Here is a 17840-nt window from a genome sequence, read left to right as displayed (position 1 = left end):
ATCTTACCCCTTTGTTTATATATATATATATATATATATATATATATATATACAGTGTTCGACAAACCTATACATTTGCTCGCCCCGGGCGAGTGGATTTAACCCCCGGGCGAGTAAATATTGGCCCAAGCAGCACACGTTTGGTACTAGGTGGCGAGTAGATTTTTTTGTGTGGCGAGTAGATTTTTTGGTGATTTGTAAACCACTGTGTGTATATACAGTATATATATATATATATATATATATATATATATATATATATATATATATATATATATATATATATAAATCTTTATTTCTTATACAAATGTTATTGTCCTCATACACAGTAATTTTCCTTAAAGTGAAAGTTTACATTTCAATTTCTTCTCAAATTAAGAGCATTTCCGCTGGTTCCTGCACCCCAGGTTTTTGCTTGGCTCTACCCCAGCGATGACGAGCATCATTGTTGTTCACAGTCTCTCCTTTTTTTTAAACGAGCAGGAGAGAGGTAGAGCAGCTTTGCGAAAAGAAAATCAGCTACTGCCTACTTTGTGCTATTTAAAAAAAAATATATATAGACGGATGCTCAATCTTTTAAATCTACCCTTTAGATATATAATGCATTGTAGGACCCCTTCATTTTCATTACCTACAGTAGTGCTTGCATTATTAAAACAACACAAGTTGCTATGCAAGTTGTAACGTGATTTTTGTTTGTCGTGGACATACTGTAAGTTCTCCTTGTTGCTGTGTTATTTTGTTTTACCATATTAATATAATTTTGGTAATTAATTCAAATTAATTTACATGTACAAACTAGTCACTTTAGTAAAACCTTCCTCATTTCCCACCAAAGAATGCATTATAATAAACCAAAGCTTGCAGCTATATTAGATGTCTCATGCTGAGAAATGTGCACATGGCAACCTGTCAAATTCTTTCTTCCCTAGTTTTCGCAATACTTTTAAACCCCTGCAGTGCTGTTCATTTTAACCTGTTTGGTTACACTGGCACAAAAATGAAAGCGCTCTTTCATAAATCTATACCCACTGTATGTCTGCCTCATTTTTACCTTAAGGTTACAGTGATCCCAGATAATTGCATCACCCCAGGAGTTTTTCATTTATAAGATCTTTTAAATATTGATTGCTAAAAAAGTAAATATCTGTAAACTTTACGGTAAAATAAACTACTCAGAACAGTTGCAAATCTGCACGGCCACTTCTATGCAGTATATTGTTGTGCAGGTCGGAGGTGTGTGTTGTAAACATATTTAAGATGACACAAATTCCCCTTTAAAGACATTTTATTTTTTATATATGTAGCCATGCATAATAATGACTGCGTACATCTTCCCTGTTGGCAGTAAGTCCTGGTAAGTACTGGCCTACCAACAGTAGTTATGGAGGTTTTACCTCACACCTTGGTGTGGTGCCCTGTGTAAGGAAGGGAGTGGCTGTATGCTCTGAGTCCCTGGATAGTGACATCAGAGATGCGCCTGCCCCCTGAGGTATAAAGGGCACAGCACTGTCAGTTAGTGTTGTTAGCCAGCAGTTGTGTGAAGCAGCTGGTAAAATGTATGCTACGGCATAAGGGATTGGAGGAATACTTTTGTGACCCTAGTGCTGTAACTAGCGGTAGCAGAGTGACCAATCAAGTCTGTCTAAGCCACACTGTGTCCAGGGACCTGGCGCAGTGGTGATCTCCCTAGGAGAAAGGGAATCCCACTTCAATACGGGAGGGCGTACCTGGCAAAGGGACAGCACGGAGAGATGTGCGGCTAGAGCCGGCAGCTGCATGGGGCAGTCTGCTACATCCCAATCCACAATAAAGATGCCATGTTCAAAGAAACCCCCACTGTGTGAGTGTGAGATTACTCAACAGTGGCAGTCACCACCGAGAAGGAGTTCCTCACCAGGACCATCTCCCTGCGGAAGCATAGATCCTGATGAGGTGGAGGCGCTGCACATGAAGTAAGTTGGACTCGTAACCACTACCTCAGATACCTGTCCTGCTGCCATCCTCTATAACACCAAGCGGGAGACTCAGGAGTCCTGTTACTTGCAGGTGCACCACCACACACGACCTTGTAATGGGGACCGGTTAGACCACACGGGCCAATGTGAGATTGGGTGGGTCAGACAAGGGGGGTCCAGCCGTTACATATATATAATACCTCTATCTTTCATTACGTTCATCTGTACATCTCTGTGCTGCACGGAGCTGGAGTAAAGTGCACCCAATAGTTCTTCCTTTTCTTTACAAAATCAGCAAACTGTACTCATAATTGTATATAGTTTTGCAGAATCCTGTTTTTTGAACAGTGACCAGGTGCGACTTTAACACAACTGCAAAGTTATACAAAAACCTATTTTAAAAACACAAAGGTGTACACTTTTTTTGTAAGATGTACTGTATTACATATTCCATGCTCTGTTAGGCATTTCTCTGCATGTGTTTGTTTCTTTTACATCTGCAGCAAATATAAACATAAAAGAGCCACATTTACTAAGCAGTGCAAACTAAATTGGCTGAAGGCATTTAATAGCTTAGCCCCACTTTAGTAAATATGTCCAAAATCTGTGTGCTGGAAGGGCTGCAGCGCTCAGAGGGTTAAATACATTTTAGTTGAATATTCATTACAAAAATAAAAGGGCTCTCCAGTAGTACTGTAGGTAATACAATAACCTTTTTTATTTGGATGAAAATTTTATATTTTTATGGAAAGCCTTTAAGAGCAATGGAAAAAAGGAATAGGTGCAAAACAGCGCTAGGGATACTGATGAATAAATGTTCAGGCAGCCAGGTGAATGACTGGTGGTACAACCAGTCAGGGAAACAGATGAAACAAAGGGGTTAACCGGCGCCAAAGAGGGTAAATACCAGTCCTGTTGTGACAGTCCAAATACAGTCCTTGGGATGATGAATGGTGATGATTCTCACCTCAGCAGTGCATATGTGAAAAAAGAGAAAGAGAAATAATAGTGCAGTAAATCAACACAGGGGGGGGGGTGATCACAGATATTGACAAAAAACAACAAACAAGACATACAAACATATAACACTAGCACGGCCTAAATATTAATAAAAAGCATATTTATTGATGTGGAAATGTGCATAAACCGCATCCGGAGGGGTAAAATTGCAACCCTACTCACAAAATGCTGGAAAGGTACAGGCAGATCTGCTGTATGCAGCTGGGCTCTCAAGATGGCGACCGGAGCACTTGTGCTGGCGTCCACACGTGACTAGGAAGCCAGGCAGATGACTCAGATGACGAGGCCTCTGGGCGGACGTGACGTCACCCCCGTTGTGTATTCTCCACCGGCTCACAGGACTCCAGTCCTCCAGTCCTCATCAGCAGCCGCAATATCGCCGTACCTCGGTTCAAAACACTAGTTGGAGACTGCAGAGTTTCTCCTTTGGAACTGCAGACTTCACCACACTGGAACACTCTAAAAACTTGAAACTTCCCGACGCGTTTCGTACGCATGCGCGTACTTCTTCAAGGGATGTTGACATCCCTTGAAGAAGTACGCGCATGCGTACGAAACGCGTCGGGAAGTTTCAAGTTTTTAGAGTGTTCCAGTGTGGTGAAGTCTGCAGTTCCAAAGGAGAAACTCTGCAGTCTCCAACTAGTGTTTTGAACCGAGGTACGGCGATATTGCGGCTGCTGATGAGGACTGGAGGACTGGAGTCCTGTGAGCCGGTGGAGAATACACAACGGGGGTGACGTCACGTCCGCCCAGAGGCCTCGTCATCTGAGTCATCTGCCTGGCTTCCTAGTCACGTGTGGACGCCAGCACAAGTGCTCCGGTCGCCATCTTGAGAGCCCAGCTGCATACAGCAGATCTGCCTGTACCTTTCCAGCATTTTGTGAGTAGGGTTGCAATTTTACCCCTCCGGATGCGGTTTATGCACATTTCCACATCAATAAATATGCTTTTTATTAATATTTAGGCCGTGCTAGTGTTATATGTTTGTATGTCTTGTTTGTTGTTTTTTGTCAATATCTGTGATCACCCCCCCCCCTGTGTTGATTTACTGCACTATTATTTCTCTTTCTCTTTTTTCACATATGCACTGCTGAGGTGAGAATCATCACCATTCATCATCCCAAGGACTGTATTTGGACTGTCACAACAGGACTGGTATTTACCCTCTTTGGCGCCGGTTAACCCCTTTGTTTCATCTTTAAGAGCAATGCTCACTTCCCTTAAGAGGTGTGACTGCTCTGGGCAGTACATTATGTGTCAAGAAAGAAAGCCAAGAGACACGGCTTCTAATGATCAGAAGGGTGGCGATTAGAGATGGGTGATTTTTTAGGGCGGAGTTGAATCAGCTGTGGACAGGCCAGTTCATTTGGCCCGTGAATTTCCGCAGATCGAGCTCATGAAGGGCAATTCGCCTTTTGCGGATTTTTTTGTTATTATTCACAATCCAATCCGCGGATTGCACGATTCGCTGAAATCCAATCTGCGGATTCAGCAAAACCACGCGTGGATTGCTGAATCCTCGGATTAGATTCTTAAAACCCATCAGCAGATTGCGGAATCCGCGGCTGGATTGTTGCAATTGTTACAATGGCGGTTTTGGATTAATCCGAGCAGATTGAAACTGTAACACGGTGTATCGGCGGATTTTACACCGTGGAACGGATTTTGAATGGCAAATGTGTGAATTTCCGGGAAACTAATTTGGATTTTTTCGCCTGTCTCTAGCGGGGATATGTATCATCAGCAATGGGTGCTCTTTTTCAAACTACACATATAACTTTAAAGGTTTGCGAGATTTAATTTGTTTGCACCTTTTTTTACTCCAGCTCCTTTAGATACAAATATTATTTGGTGTGTGGCTGTCCCCATCGTCTCCATCATCATCATCATCATTGTGCTCTGCATGTGGAAACAATCACATCTCAGGTATTGGGCACAACGTCAGCGAACTGAAATGTGTGTTGGCTGTAAATCTTCCTGGACTCCCTCTGCAGCAGTCACTGCAGCCGAACAAGGGACTATGTGAAAACGTGTCAGCTCTAGTACTGTTTAATCCCACTGACTGTTCTCTGTGGCCCCCTAGTGTCTGTGTCAGATGAGTCTTTGAGTGCACCTGCATCATGAGGTCTGGTGACTAGGTCATGGACTTTCATTTTTCTAGGGGAGATCTCATGCTGTGCTCCAGTAGTTTCCACGTTCGATTCCTGCATGGTATGCTACAATTATTAGTGTAGGGGTATTAGAGTGTGTGTGTGTCTGTCCGTTAGCAATAAAGCATTAATGTTATATAAAAAAAAACAAATAAAACTTGTAGATGTGCGCCGTGCACGTGGATGCAGCCTAATGAAGCGAGGAGAGAGCTGCAGATGCGCAGTGGCCATTTCACAATCCCAGTTATAACGCGATCCCGATTATATTCTGTCTCATTATGTGGACCCCGAGCACCGCGTTTTATCGGTGTTCAGCTGCACTTATAATATTTTCATTAAACGTGCACTAATCACTCAGACTAACCACGCCACTGCCATTAATGCACTTTGGTTCTTGGAGGCATTGCACCTTTAAATGAAGCAGTGATTAGATAAATACAGCCCGGAAAACTGATGGCTCTATGATCCCGCTATTCAATCCCCTCACACAATTCAGATTCAAGTGTGCATTCTCATTTATTAGGTGCCAAAAAATATCACCACTAGGGTTGTTGTCCAAGCAACTGAGGATAAAGAACTCACTGCTCAGACAGCTGTACAGAGAGGTTATACTAAAATCCGAAATGAAGAGGCATTGTAGGTGTGATAGGGGCCAACCTAACAATATAAACTTTTGTGTGTCTATATTTTGCAGAACGTGTTTCAATATGGAAAATAGAAACACTGCTACAATACAACCACAAGGTAACAATGAAGAGGTAAGAATTGCTCAAATATGCTACAGTTTTGAATTTCTGTTAACACTTAAAAGCAGGACATGTACTGACTTTGTCAACCCACACAGGTGAAAAATTACTAAATGGTGCTGTTGGATAGGCCCAGTTCCACTGAGCTCTGTTATTGACGTAATGAGGCATTAAATGAAGTGAACGCATCGTTCAGTGCTGACGGGTGTCTTCGAAGCTCACTAGCACAGTGTTAAGTGCTGTTTTCAGAGAGAATCTTGTTTGACTAGTTTCTTCGGTGTGTTCCTTTTTGTGCACTGGAGTCTCTCCGCATCTTGTATAAAGGTGTGTTTGGGGGATAGCACGGGTTGGGACTGCCTCGCTCAGGTTCTGGATGGCGCTAACGTTACATTTAGGCATAACGTGTGAAGCCGTGCTAACGTAACGTGCCGTTACGCCTATTCTAATGAGATCACGGCTGTGGTTTATGCATATAATTAGCTTGTGGATTCACGTTAACCTCGGGGAACACAAAGCCCGGCACTGATTTTGGTATGTTATGAGTCCTGAGTTATCTGTGCTTTGTGGATCTGGTCCTTAATGTTCTAAGGCTTAGAACCATTTTGTAAATTGGCCCATAGTAATAAATGGAATTGGGGTCTAGATTTACTAAAGGTTAATACATGAAAAAAAGTATTATCACTATTTAACACTTTATTTGAAGTGAAACTTCTTTAGTGGCACCTCATTCCTAATGGGACAAAAAAGGATTGTGAGGATAGAAAATGAAACGGATGTGACGTCAAAGTGCTGACGTCACAGTGCTGGCAGTTGAGGCCAGGCTGTGTTCTGGCAAATCACATGCGGCGGCGATAGCCGCCAGCGCCGCTCCTAACCATCACGCTCCCCCCACACGGCCGCTTACACGCTCCCCCCACCCGCTCAACATTTACTCGCCACCGCAGCTCCTAACGAGCACTGCTCCCCCCACCCGCTGACACGCTAGACGCCGGCGCCGCTCCCCCTCAAAATTTAATCTCCACCACTCCCTGCTGACCTCCCCCGGCCGAGGCATGGAACGGTTCCTGCTCCCGTAACGGAGGGGAGGGGGGTTGAGTGCGCTGCATTAACCACAGCACCATCAGAAGGGGATCGCTGCCACGGCCGCTGTAACGCTGGTCCCCGCCCGCTGCCATGCCGCGCATGCGCAGTTGTGATGGCGCCGCTGACGGACGCCACACATGCGCAGAAGCGGCTGGCAGCGGCGTCGTTCCCCCCACACGCTCCTAGTCCTAACGACAATTGGCAGCGGCGCCATTCAGCCCTCCACTGGCACATGGCGCAACCCGCGCGGCACAGGGGCTCGGTCACTCACGCCCATTTGCGTGCGAGGGGGGGGGCAGAATTTGTGTACATGTGAGGGGGGGTCGTCCAGAATTTGCATGTGGGAGGGGGGTCGTCCAGAATTTGCGTGCGAGGGGGGGGTCCAGAATTTGCGTGCGAGGGGGATCCAGAATTTGCGTGCGGGGGGGAGGGGGGCACACAACACAAAGAGACATACACACACAATGCAGAGAGAGAGAGACATACACACACAACGCAGAGAGAGAGAGACATACACACAACGCAGAGAGAGAGAGACATTGACACTCTCACACTGACTGACACTCTCACACTGACTGACACTCTCACACTGACTGACAGTCTCACACTGACTGACAGTCTCACACTGACTGACACTCACACTGACTGACACTCTCACACGCACACACACTGACTGACACACACACGCACACACACACTGACTCACACTGACTGACACACACACACACACTGACTGACACACACGAACACACACTGACTGACAGGCACACACACTGACGCACGCACGCACACACACACACTGACTGACGCACGCACACACACTGACTGACGCACGCACACACACTGACTGACGCACGCACACACTGACTGACGCACGCACACACACACACACACTGACTGACTGACACACGCACACACTGACTGACTGACACACACACACACACACACACTGACCGACACAGAGACATTCACACAACACAGAGAGAAAGAGAGACATACACTGACTGACACACACACACACACACATTGACTGACACACACGCACACACTGACTGACACACATGCACACACTGACACACATGCACACACTGACTGACACACATTCACACACTCACAAACAAACACACATACATACTCTCTGACTGACACACATACATACTCACTCACTGACACATACACTGACTGACACATGTGTGCCGAGCACGCGCGTTATAAGTCAATTTCTGTGACAAAAGTCATAGAAGTTTCACTTACTATGCGCGTGCACAGCATACACAACTTTTTTTTTTACCAATCCACTTACTAAAGCCATAGTGTCAGAGTTGAAGCAGCAATCTGGTTTTTGTTGCATGTTACCTGAACTGGGCTCCCCCAGGTCCTTACAGATTTTCACCTTCCACCCCACCTGCATATTTGCTCAGTGGGTTTGTTAGCAGCTGGAAGCAATCACCTTGTGCCAGGACTCCCTAATTGTAAGGATCCGTCATCCGCGCTCCTTCCGACGCGCTTCCAGCGTACCCAGATTCGCGATCGGGTGGGCTGCCTCCTGCAGCACATGTCACAGACCAGTCATTTCCAGCGTACCTTCTAGGGGCACGCGCGGACCTCACTCGGCACCAAATGCCTTTCCCGCTGGTCCCGCCTCGTGGCTTCGCTCGCATGGTGACATCACCGTTGCGTAGCGTGCTCCCGATATGTGCGGCACCCGCGCACACGCGCAGAGCCTCCTCCGTTCCGCTATGTAAATGGATTGACCTGCCTTGTCTCCATCAGCCAACCACAGCCGTGCATACTAGGGAGTATGCTACCTCCTCATTGGTCTGTTTTTCCTATATATACTCAGCTTGCCCTCTGGCACATTGGCTGAGCCCTCGCGGCTGTGGGTTGGCGTTTATCAAATCCCCACCTCGGCCTCACGGTCAGACCTTGTTTTGTGGTGAGCGCATCATTACACCTTTGATACGAGACCACACAAGTCTCCCCAAAGAGGTCTAGCCACCATGCTGCCCCTTCCCTGCTCCTGTGCACTAAACCAGCCAAAGGTGTCATTCGTTTGCTGCCATTCGCTGATGTTTAAAATGCTCCGTTACAATTCACACAATCATATATTATCTGTAACTGTCCATGAAATGTCTGTAAACATAATGTATTACCTCTGTTCATTTAAAGAACCATGTATTGCCATCATTACTCTGTGCCAATGACATACATGAAAAAAAGAGGTAACTCTCAATGTATTACTTAAGTTATAATCCCCGAAGAACAGGGCATTACTGGTCATTAATGCCCTGGCTGGGATAGTTGAAGTATCGAGGTGAAGCCGGGGGACTTTAACCTAGCCAGGGCATTATTGGCCAGTAATGAACTGTTCTGAGGGTATTATTGCTATTATAGGCTAAATGTAGGCTTATTTTTTTTTACATTAGCATAAAAAAGATAGCCAATTTTGTAGTCATATTGATTTTTATCAGCATGATTGTCTACAATAGCATAGACGCCCAAGACACAATTGGGGGTTAAAATAGCATATATATATATATATATATACTATTTTAACCCCCAATTGTGTCTTGGGCGTCCATGCTATTGTATATGTATATATATATATATATATATATATATATATATATATATATATATATATATATATATATATTCCAAGGGAACTTGTACACAAGCTACCAGCTGCCCCAGCATGGTTTGCCAATCCCAATTCCATAGCACCCTTTATAATGTCAACTCCCCACTCAGAACCACAACAACTACAGGGACTGGCCACATCGTGTCTCCTTTTTATAATTTCCTCCTGAAAATCACCAGAGAATGCCAGAAATCTTTAGCATTGTCAAGGAGTTTCTAAAGTTACTAGGGTGCCAAAAAAGGTCTACATTGTTCCAATTCCATCTTCTTCATTTCCCCTAGCCAGTGGCTACAGATGCAGTCAGACGTATCTCCACCCTGCTCTGGACTTGTGGCAGATGAACCACAGCGCAAGTACAGCCCAGGGGGGAACTCCCATTCAGAGGCAGAAACCCCCGCTGTGTTAATCCTTGTGGGCAATTAATCTACTGAGTTTTGGCCATGGGGAAACTGCGAGCTGGCTGTGGTCAGGCTGCATTTCATCTGCAGTTTCCTTGGGGAAAACTACTAAATAGATGTGACTGCATCTGTACTGTATGTCATCACATTTGACCCCTTGTGTTCTTTTCCTTAGCAGTTGTTGTACACCTTCACCTCTACTAGGGTACCAGCTTTTACACATGTTCAGTAGTGTTTTCAGTCACCCTAGCCCTATGGAAGCCTCCAAGACTTAACCCAGCATACTGTATGTATTGTATACTGTATAGGACCACTACTCTTCAAAATCATGACACTCTGCTGTAGCTAAGCTGCTTTTCCGCCTTTTTCTTTCTTTTTTTTTTGTCTCGGGAGCTGAACCGTCGAAATTATGTATTTGCATTCTGATTTTTAATTCGGTTGAAGAAAGTTTCACATTTTTCCTGGAGCTACTTTGACTTCCTCTTCGGCTGTTACGGAATAACGTAAACACAAATGGCCAAATGATCACTCTTCGGAGTTCATTGAATTGGTCCCTAAGTGATATAATTAATGGGTGTTTTGGGGAATGTTGGCATGTAATGTCATTTATACAGCGTTTTGTGAATGTGTGCACATGTTTTGATTATTTCTTTGATTGTGGTTAAATAACATGATTATTTTTATTTTCTATTAGGATAGGGAAGAGGTGGAACCGTATGCCAGCTACACTGAGAAGGTGAATACCATTTACTGCACAATGTGAGAGATCTGAGCAATGAATGAACGGAACTGAACGACAGTCTTCGGAGCCTAACATTTATGGGAAATAATGAATGATGATGAGAATAGTGAAAAAAGAATATATCATATATTTTGTCTGACCAGCATATACTGTAAGAGGGTACCTTGGACCCAAACCATCAATTGCAGAAGGTCCTGGAATGTAAAAGATGAATTAGTACTGAACATGGACACTTTCTGCACCAAACAGTTAAAAACCTGGCCTGTTATGGAACCAAATAGATCATTCACCAATTTCGATGAGATGAAGCAATTTGCTATTAGACATGTCATCAATTGTAAAACAACTTGGAGGATCTTCCAGATATAATGCATACTGTATGTGAACCCAAATATGTGGGGAAGATAATTAGGCGACTGCGCAGACGGCTCCCTGAACATGTCAGCTCAATTAAAAATGAACTTGTCACCCGGGGGCATGTCATCGGAAGACTTGCCACAGGGGTAAATGCCCCCTTACAAACAACATTACACGAGGCAAGCGTGACAATAAACTTCTGCTTAGGGAGGTCAAATAGATATTTACATCTAAAAGACTCAGTCCATCTTAATGAAGCCCATTCATATAGTAATATACCTTATTTATCACAAAATGAAGTGTTTTATATCACACTGACACAATATCTCTCAGGCCAGAGTATAACCTATTGTGAATTCATGAAGGAGAAGGATATCCACCTATTTATTATTTGTGACGTACAGTATGTGTTCATTTCATAAATAATTTGATTGCGGATATCTCTTTTTTATTTGGACCATTGACCAAACATTTATACATACATCACCCCGTCCTCTTCCACCATCAATGACCATTCGTTAATTATTCCAACATGACGGTTACCTTGGCAACAGACAGCTATTTACATGGTGCTGAGAGGAGGTGGGGCTTAATGCCCTGACAAAGCCTCGGGTGGAATGAAACATATGATGTAGGGCTAACTATGATGTCATAAGAGCAATGGTGTAGAAGACGAGTGGGGACACGGACGTTTAGGGGCAGGCAGTTGATGTAAATGTCGCTATTTATTAATGAACTCTACTTCTTAGGCCGCGCTTATAGTGCCGACGACAGCGACGGCGACGCTGACATCACGCTGCGGTCACTGGAAAAATCAAATTGTACTGACTTCCAGCGAATTGTATTGTAGTGACTTCCAGCGATCGCGACCAAGCCATTGCGCCGTCGCGTCTCTTTTACTATAAGCGCACGCGACTGCATCTATGCATTTGTTCTGATGCGACGTCGCATCGCTGTCGCCGGTACTACAATCGCGGCCTTATGAGGAGCGCTGAAATAATACCAGATATATTGTATTGTGTTAATTACAGCATGTTCCCGGCGCGTTCGCCTGACTGCAATTACAGATCAGCCAGCTACTGCGGCCGAGTAACAGGTTTACCATTTGCATGAAATTAATGAAAGTTAAGCAAGCAACATTAGTCGGGCTGACTGTAATTATAGATGCCAATACTTTATGTAATAGGTCTACCATTAAACTAACATTTAAACATCCACATCCAATGGTTACTGCTTCTAGTCACAGCTGCAGCAGTTATTTTATATTGAAATTGTGTGCAACATTATCTGAGATTGTCTGCTTGACTGCGATTATACTGCAGATCAGCTGCTTGTATGTGACAGGTCTACCATCAGACCACTACCTGAACAGCCTTATTAAATGGTTACTGCTTACTGTGACAATCGCTACACATACTTTATGCTGACATTGTATAAAGTTAAATCGGCAACTAGTAGAGAAGAGCAGCGTTTCCCAAATGGTGGGTCGCGACCCGGCACCGGGTCACGGCACCAAAATTGCCGGCACAAAAAATGGCGGCGATTCCCCCAGCGGTCCCGCGCGCATGCGCAGGGCAAGCAGGGCCCGCTCCCTTCCTCCCCCCCACTCCCAACGTGGGACGGAGGAGGAAGTAGCAGCTCCTCTGCGGCCTGCACGTTACGTGGGATGGAGGAGGAAGTACAAGCTCCTACTGCGGCCCGCTTCCCCCATGGCCAGCTTCCCGAGCTCACCTCCCGTGGCACCCCCTCCCGAGCCCACCTCCCGAGCCCACCTCCCGTGCCCCCAAGCCCACCTCCCGTCCCAGGCAGCAGGGGATATCGGGGGCAGCAGGGGAAAGCGTCCGGCGGTAAGGTAAGTCACCCCACCCAGTCACTGTCACCCACCCAGTCACTGTCACCCACCCACCCAGTCACTGTCACCCAGTCACTGTCACCCACCCAGTCACTCAAGTCACTCACCCACCGTCTCCCACACACCCACCAACCCAGTCACTGCCACCCACCAAGTGTCCCAGTTCCCCCCTCCCTCCCACCCAGTCCCAGTTACCCCCTCCCACCCACCCAGTCCCAGTTCCCCCCTCCCTCCCTCCCACCCTGTCCCAGTCCCCCCCTCCCACCCACCCAGTCCCAGTTCCCCCCTATGTCCCAGTTCCCCCTCCCTCCCACCCACCCAGTCCCAGTTCCCCCCTCCCTCCCACCCACCCAGTCACAGTTCCCCCTCCCACCCACCCAGTCCCAGTTCCAAACTCCGACACACCCAGTCCCCCCCTCCCACCCACCCACCCAGTCCCCCCCTCCCTCCCACCCACCCAGTCCCCCCTCCCTCCCACCCACCCAGTTCCAGTTCCGCCCCTTCCTCCCACCCACCCAGGCCAAGTTCCCCCCACCCAGTTTACGGCACCCCCTCCAGTCACTCACATCCATCATTGCCTGTAATTCACTGTTTGTGTCTGTGTGCATATAGGGGAGAGCGAGTGTGTGTATGTGTGTGTGTGTGTGTGTGTGTGTGTGTGTGTGTGTGTGTGTGTATCAGTGGCTGTGTGTGTATGTATCTGTATCAGTGTCTGTGTGTGTGTGTATCAGAGTGTGTGTGTATCAGTGGCTGTGTGTTTGTGTGTATATCAGTGTGTGTGTGTGTGTGTGTGTGTGTGTGTGTGTGTGTATCAGTATCAGTGTGTGTGTGTATCAGTGTCTGTGTGTGTATCAGTGTCTGTGTGTATCAGTGTGTGTGTGTGTGTATCAGTGTCTGTGTGTATCAGTGTCTGTGTGTGTGTGTGTGTGTGTGTGTGTGTGTGTGTGTGTATCAGTGGCTGTGAGTGTGTGTATCTGTATCAGTGTCTGTGTGTGTGTGTGTGTGTGTATCAGTGGCTGTGTGTTTGTGTGTATCTGTATCAGTGTGTGTATATCAGTGTGTGTATCAGTGTGTGTGTGTGTATCAGTATCAGTGTGTGTGTATCAGTGTCTGTGTGTGTATCAGTGTCTGTGTGTATCAGTGTGTCTGTGTGTGTATCAGTGTCTGTGTGTATCAGTGTGTGTGTGTGTATCAGTGTATGTGTGTGTGTAGCAGTGTCTCTGTGTGTGTATCAGTGTGTGTGTGTAGCAGTGTCTCTATGTGGCTGCGTGTGTGTCAGTGGCTGCGTGTTTGTCAGTGGCTGTGTGTGTGTGTGTCAGTGGCTGCGTGTGTGTGTATCAGTGGCTGTGTGTGTGTATCAGTGTGTGTGTCAGTGGCTGCGTGTCTGTCAGTGGATGTGTGTATGTGTGTGTGTGTGTATCAGTGTCTGTGTCAGTGGCTGCGTGTCTGTCAGTGGCTGTGTGTGTGTGTGTATATCAGTGGCTGTGTGTGTATCAGTGGCTGTGTGTGTATCAGTGGCTGTGTGTGTATCAGTGGCTGTGTGTGTGTCTGTGAGTGTATCTGTGGCTGTGTGTGTGTGTATCAGTGGCTGTGTGTGTGTGTGTCTGTACAGGCCCTATAGGCCAGTATAGGTGCTAAAAAATTTTAGTGGGTCACGAAGGAGAAGTTCAAAAATAACCGGGTCACGGAAAAATAAGTTTGGGAAACCCTGGAGAAGAGTATTGAGTTGTGGTTAGGGTGCTATACTGTACAGAAGTTTGACTCAGAGCTATCACCATCGGAACGAGTGTGAGAATTGCAGCGGTCACCTGAGCTCACCAGGTGGTTGCTGTACTGTATATGCTGTACTGTATATACTTGTGAGATCTCTCAATGGTGTAGCTGTTGTTGTAGGAAACAGGGCAGCACACATTATAGTGCCGTAGTGAACCCATTCATTTTTTATGCCTCCTATAATTGACCTACCATCCTCCCCACCACCTGTTCTATCTAACCTCTACTTTTAGATTTACTTTGGTCTAGTTTAATGTCTCCTTTGCTTTTAAACTAGCAGAATAAAAGTTACATTTTAATTTAGCATATTTTTTCATTACGCACTCAAGGACATCATTTCAGATGGCACTAGGATTTAGTCCCATTTTCCTGTTGATACTATTCCATTTGCGTACCAGTCCGCATTCTCCCAGTGGCTCAGGACCGTAGTGAGATACACTTTTTCTATAAACTGCGGATCAGCGCTATTATAGTTTATAGAATAAGGGCCTTTCAATCTAATGTCGCTGTATGGAGTGAACTTGATGCAATTCTTCTATTCTCTAACATTGTTTTGTGCAAATACAGTAATGAATTTTGAAAATAATATTACAAAGATTGGGTACTGTAAGTAAAGGTTTGTTACAAAACCCCAAAATTACATAGTATTTTTTGACAGAGCAAAATATTAGATATAGGTATATATAGATATATATAATTTATGACACCATATTGATGATTCTGCCAGCACAATGCCAAACCCCATATTATTTAAAAAAATGAAGCACTTCTAAAAATGCAAATTGTACAGTATTTAAGCCAAAATACATTGTTGTGTTCATTTAATTAAAAGGTGTTTTATTGAACAGATGGTTATTCAAAACCAAAAAAAAGGATGTAAATTTTTGTATTTGATATAGATTGCATATGTTAATAAAATAATATTTTTGCACGAAAATGCCTCGGGCCTTAAACTCTTCCAGCCAGGGCATTATTGGCCAGTAATGCCCAGTTCTTCAGGGATTATTACTTAAATATAGGGGTCTTGAAGTACTTGAAGTTCTTCTGCATGGATCTCAATGCATTATTGCCTCTGTTTTTCTTGTGTTTTTTGTACCTAATGCTAATAGTCTTTCTTCTAGTCACAACATATTATTGAGATATTACATCCATATCTGTGATAGCCTTCCTGTTGAAAGTTATGGTCAAATCAATTATATACATGTTGTTAACTATTGAAGCATTTTGGGTTTTACAGTGTTTTTTTCCATATCGATTAGGGGGCAATATAATAATATACTTCCATAATAATTGTATAAGATACTACTCACTAATTATATTTATTGCCTCATTGTATTATAATCATTTAAGATTTTTTTACCAATCAGATTATGAATGGATGTACCTTGATTCAACAATTGCTACTATGATCACTCAAATAGTTACCATCAGGAACAGCTTCTTGCTTGGATAAAAACTGACAGCATATCTATAAATCTACAGGCACTTATTTAAGATATATTATTGTCATTTATATTCATATAGAACAAAAGTGCTGAATAAACTGCTCTGTCCAACACTCAAAACAATACGTACGTATATAGGAGTATACAAAGGATCAGGGTGCAAATAGGAATACAATCTACATAAACAAAGGTATGACCACAGAAGGGTAGAAAAAAAGGTCCTGTTAAATGCCCTCACTGAGGAATAAAGGGATCAGGACCATATAGGTCCAAGAGATGTTAATATCTCATCCACTAGGTATGTAGATACAACCTAAGGGTTTGTACCTGGCTCAAAACTAACCCTCCAGAGGAGATCCACCTACTGTAGGATCATACAATTAAAATAATAACACTTTAATCACATCTGGAAATATTACAGTAAAAGTAAACTAATTACAGTGAAAAAAATGCTAAAATCCTCCATGGGGTGGCAGTCCAAAACCACACTTGGATGAAAGGTTTCAGTTACAATGTCTCAAACAGTGTGGGTATTACCTCTCCAGCAGGCACAAAAAGTCTTAAGGAATTGGGTGTATGATATGTATATAAAATATACCTGTAGCTCCGGGCCCCCTTGGGCTCCCGGTAGTGTCCCCTTACCTCCGCGGCGGCAACGGGTGCTGCCAGAGGTGTGCTAGAGTGTTCGGCGGGTGACGGGAGTGCAGCGGGAGGTGAGAGGTGGTTGCTCAGGTGAGCGCATGCAGGGCGCCGCCATCTTGGACTATGTTACGCATGCGCAAGATGCCGCGCATGCACAGTACTGGCGCGCGAGGCAAAATAGTGATAGAAGGATCCGTGGGGAACTACAACTCCCATGCTGCTTAGGGAGATTGCACTACCTGACCCACGGCAGCCAATAGGGCTCTAGGATTCCCTGCTGAAGGGAATAGATACATTTTGCGCGCTCAGCCCGTGCTAGTCAGTCGGTGCTGGAACAGGTTAAGGGGAGGTTGTATGTGCAGGGTGTCTGTTGCCCCTGACTAGGCCAGACATTCCCCTAGGCCCCAGCTAGGCCCCCGACTCCCTTCGGAAGATTGTGTCTGCTATAGGGACAGGCCCTTAGGTAGGGACACTGCCCCATTAGTAGTTTATGCCAAGGACTCAGCTGCCACATTGCGCAGCACTGGAGAGTGGTGGTCTGGGACCAGATCACCCTGCAAAGCCTAGAGAGATCTTCGTGTGGGACCCTTTAATGGGATACCACCCCACACGGAGGCGGACTCGTCGTGGATGACATCGCTGGATCGGCGGATCCCATCTGTTGTCCACTCAGCGCGCCCGGGTGTGGACACACCCGGCAGGTACCTTCACCACAAGTGCACCAACACACACCGTACAGTGGCAGCGCTGACCACATACAGAGGGTGGGGTATATCCTTCTGGACACTAGGGTGGTTGAGTGTCTGAGGGACTCATAAGGTACTGTGGGGACTGTGGACAAGAGTGTGGGACGTTGGTGGGTGGTTACTGCCGTGTGCGGCTGGCAGGTAGCTTTAACCAGTAGCCAATATATATATATGTAGTAAACTGTTATTTTATGTTACTCAGAGTGTGGTTATTGTGTGACTATATATGTGTACATACATATAGGTCCTGTAACGGACAAGTCCACAAAGTAGGATCCGTTACAGTT

At 45.2% G+C, this 17840-nt stretch overlaps 1 protein-coding gene across 2 annotated transcripts in view; it reads left to right on the top strand.

Moving 5' to 3' along the window:
- Positions 1-13308, top strand: part of LOC142491270 (cell surface glycoprotein CD200 receptor 1-A-like) — a 56715-nt gene extending 43407 nt beyond the window's left edge. Inside the window, exons 4-6 of one of the 2 annotated variants that reach the window (XM_075593575.1) lie at positions 4805-4904; positions 5823-5886; positions 10691-13308. In XM_075593575.1, the coding sequence (XP_075449690.1) occupies positions 4805-4904; positions 5823-5886; positions 10691-10759 (233 nt within the window). In that variant the 3' untranslated portion in view covers positions 10760-13308. The remainder of the gene's footprint in view (positions 1-4804; positions 4905-5822; positions 5887-10690) is intronic. The other variant, XM_075593576.1, reaches the window with a different exon arrangement.
- The last annotated feature ends 4532 nt before the right edge of the window (positions 13309-17840 follow it).

This window comes from Ascaphus truei, chromosome 3, assembly GCF_040206685.1.
Source record: "Ascaphus truei isolate aAscTru1 chromosome 3, aAscTru1.hap1, whole genome shotgun sequence".
Lineage (NCBI taxonomy): Eukaryota > Metazoa > Chordata > Amphibia > Anura > Ascaphidae > Ascaphus > Ascaphus truei.
This window is presented reverse-complemented; position numbering and strand designations above follow the sequence as displayed.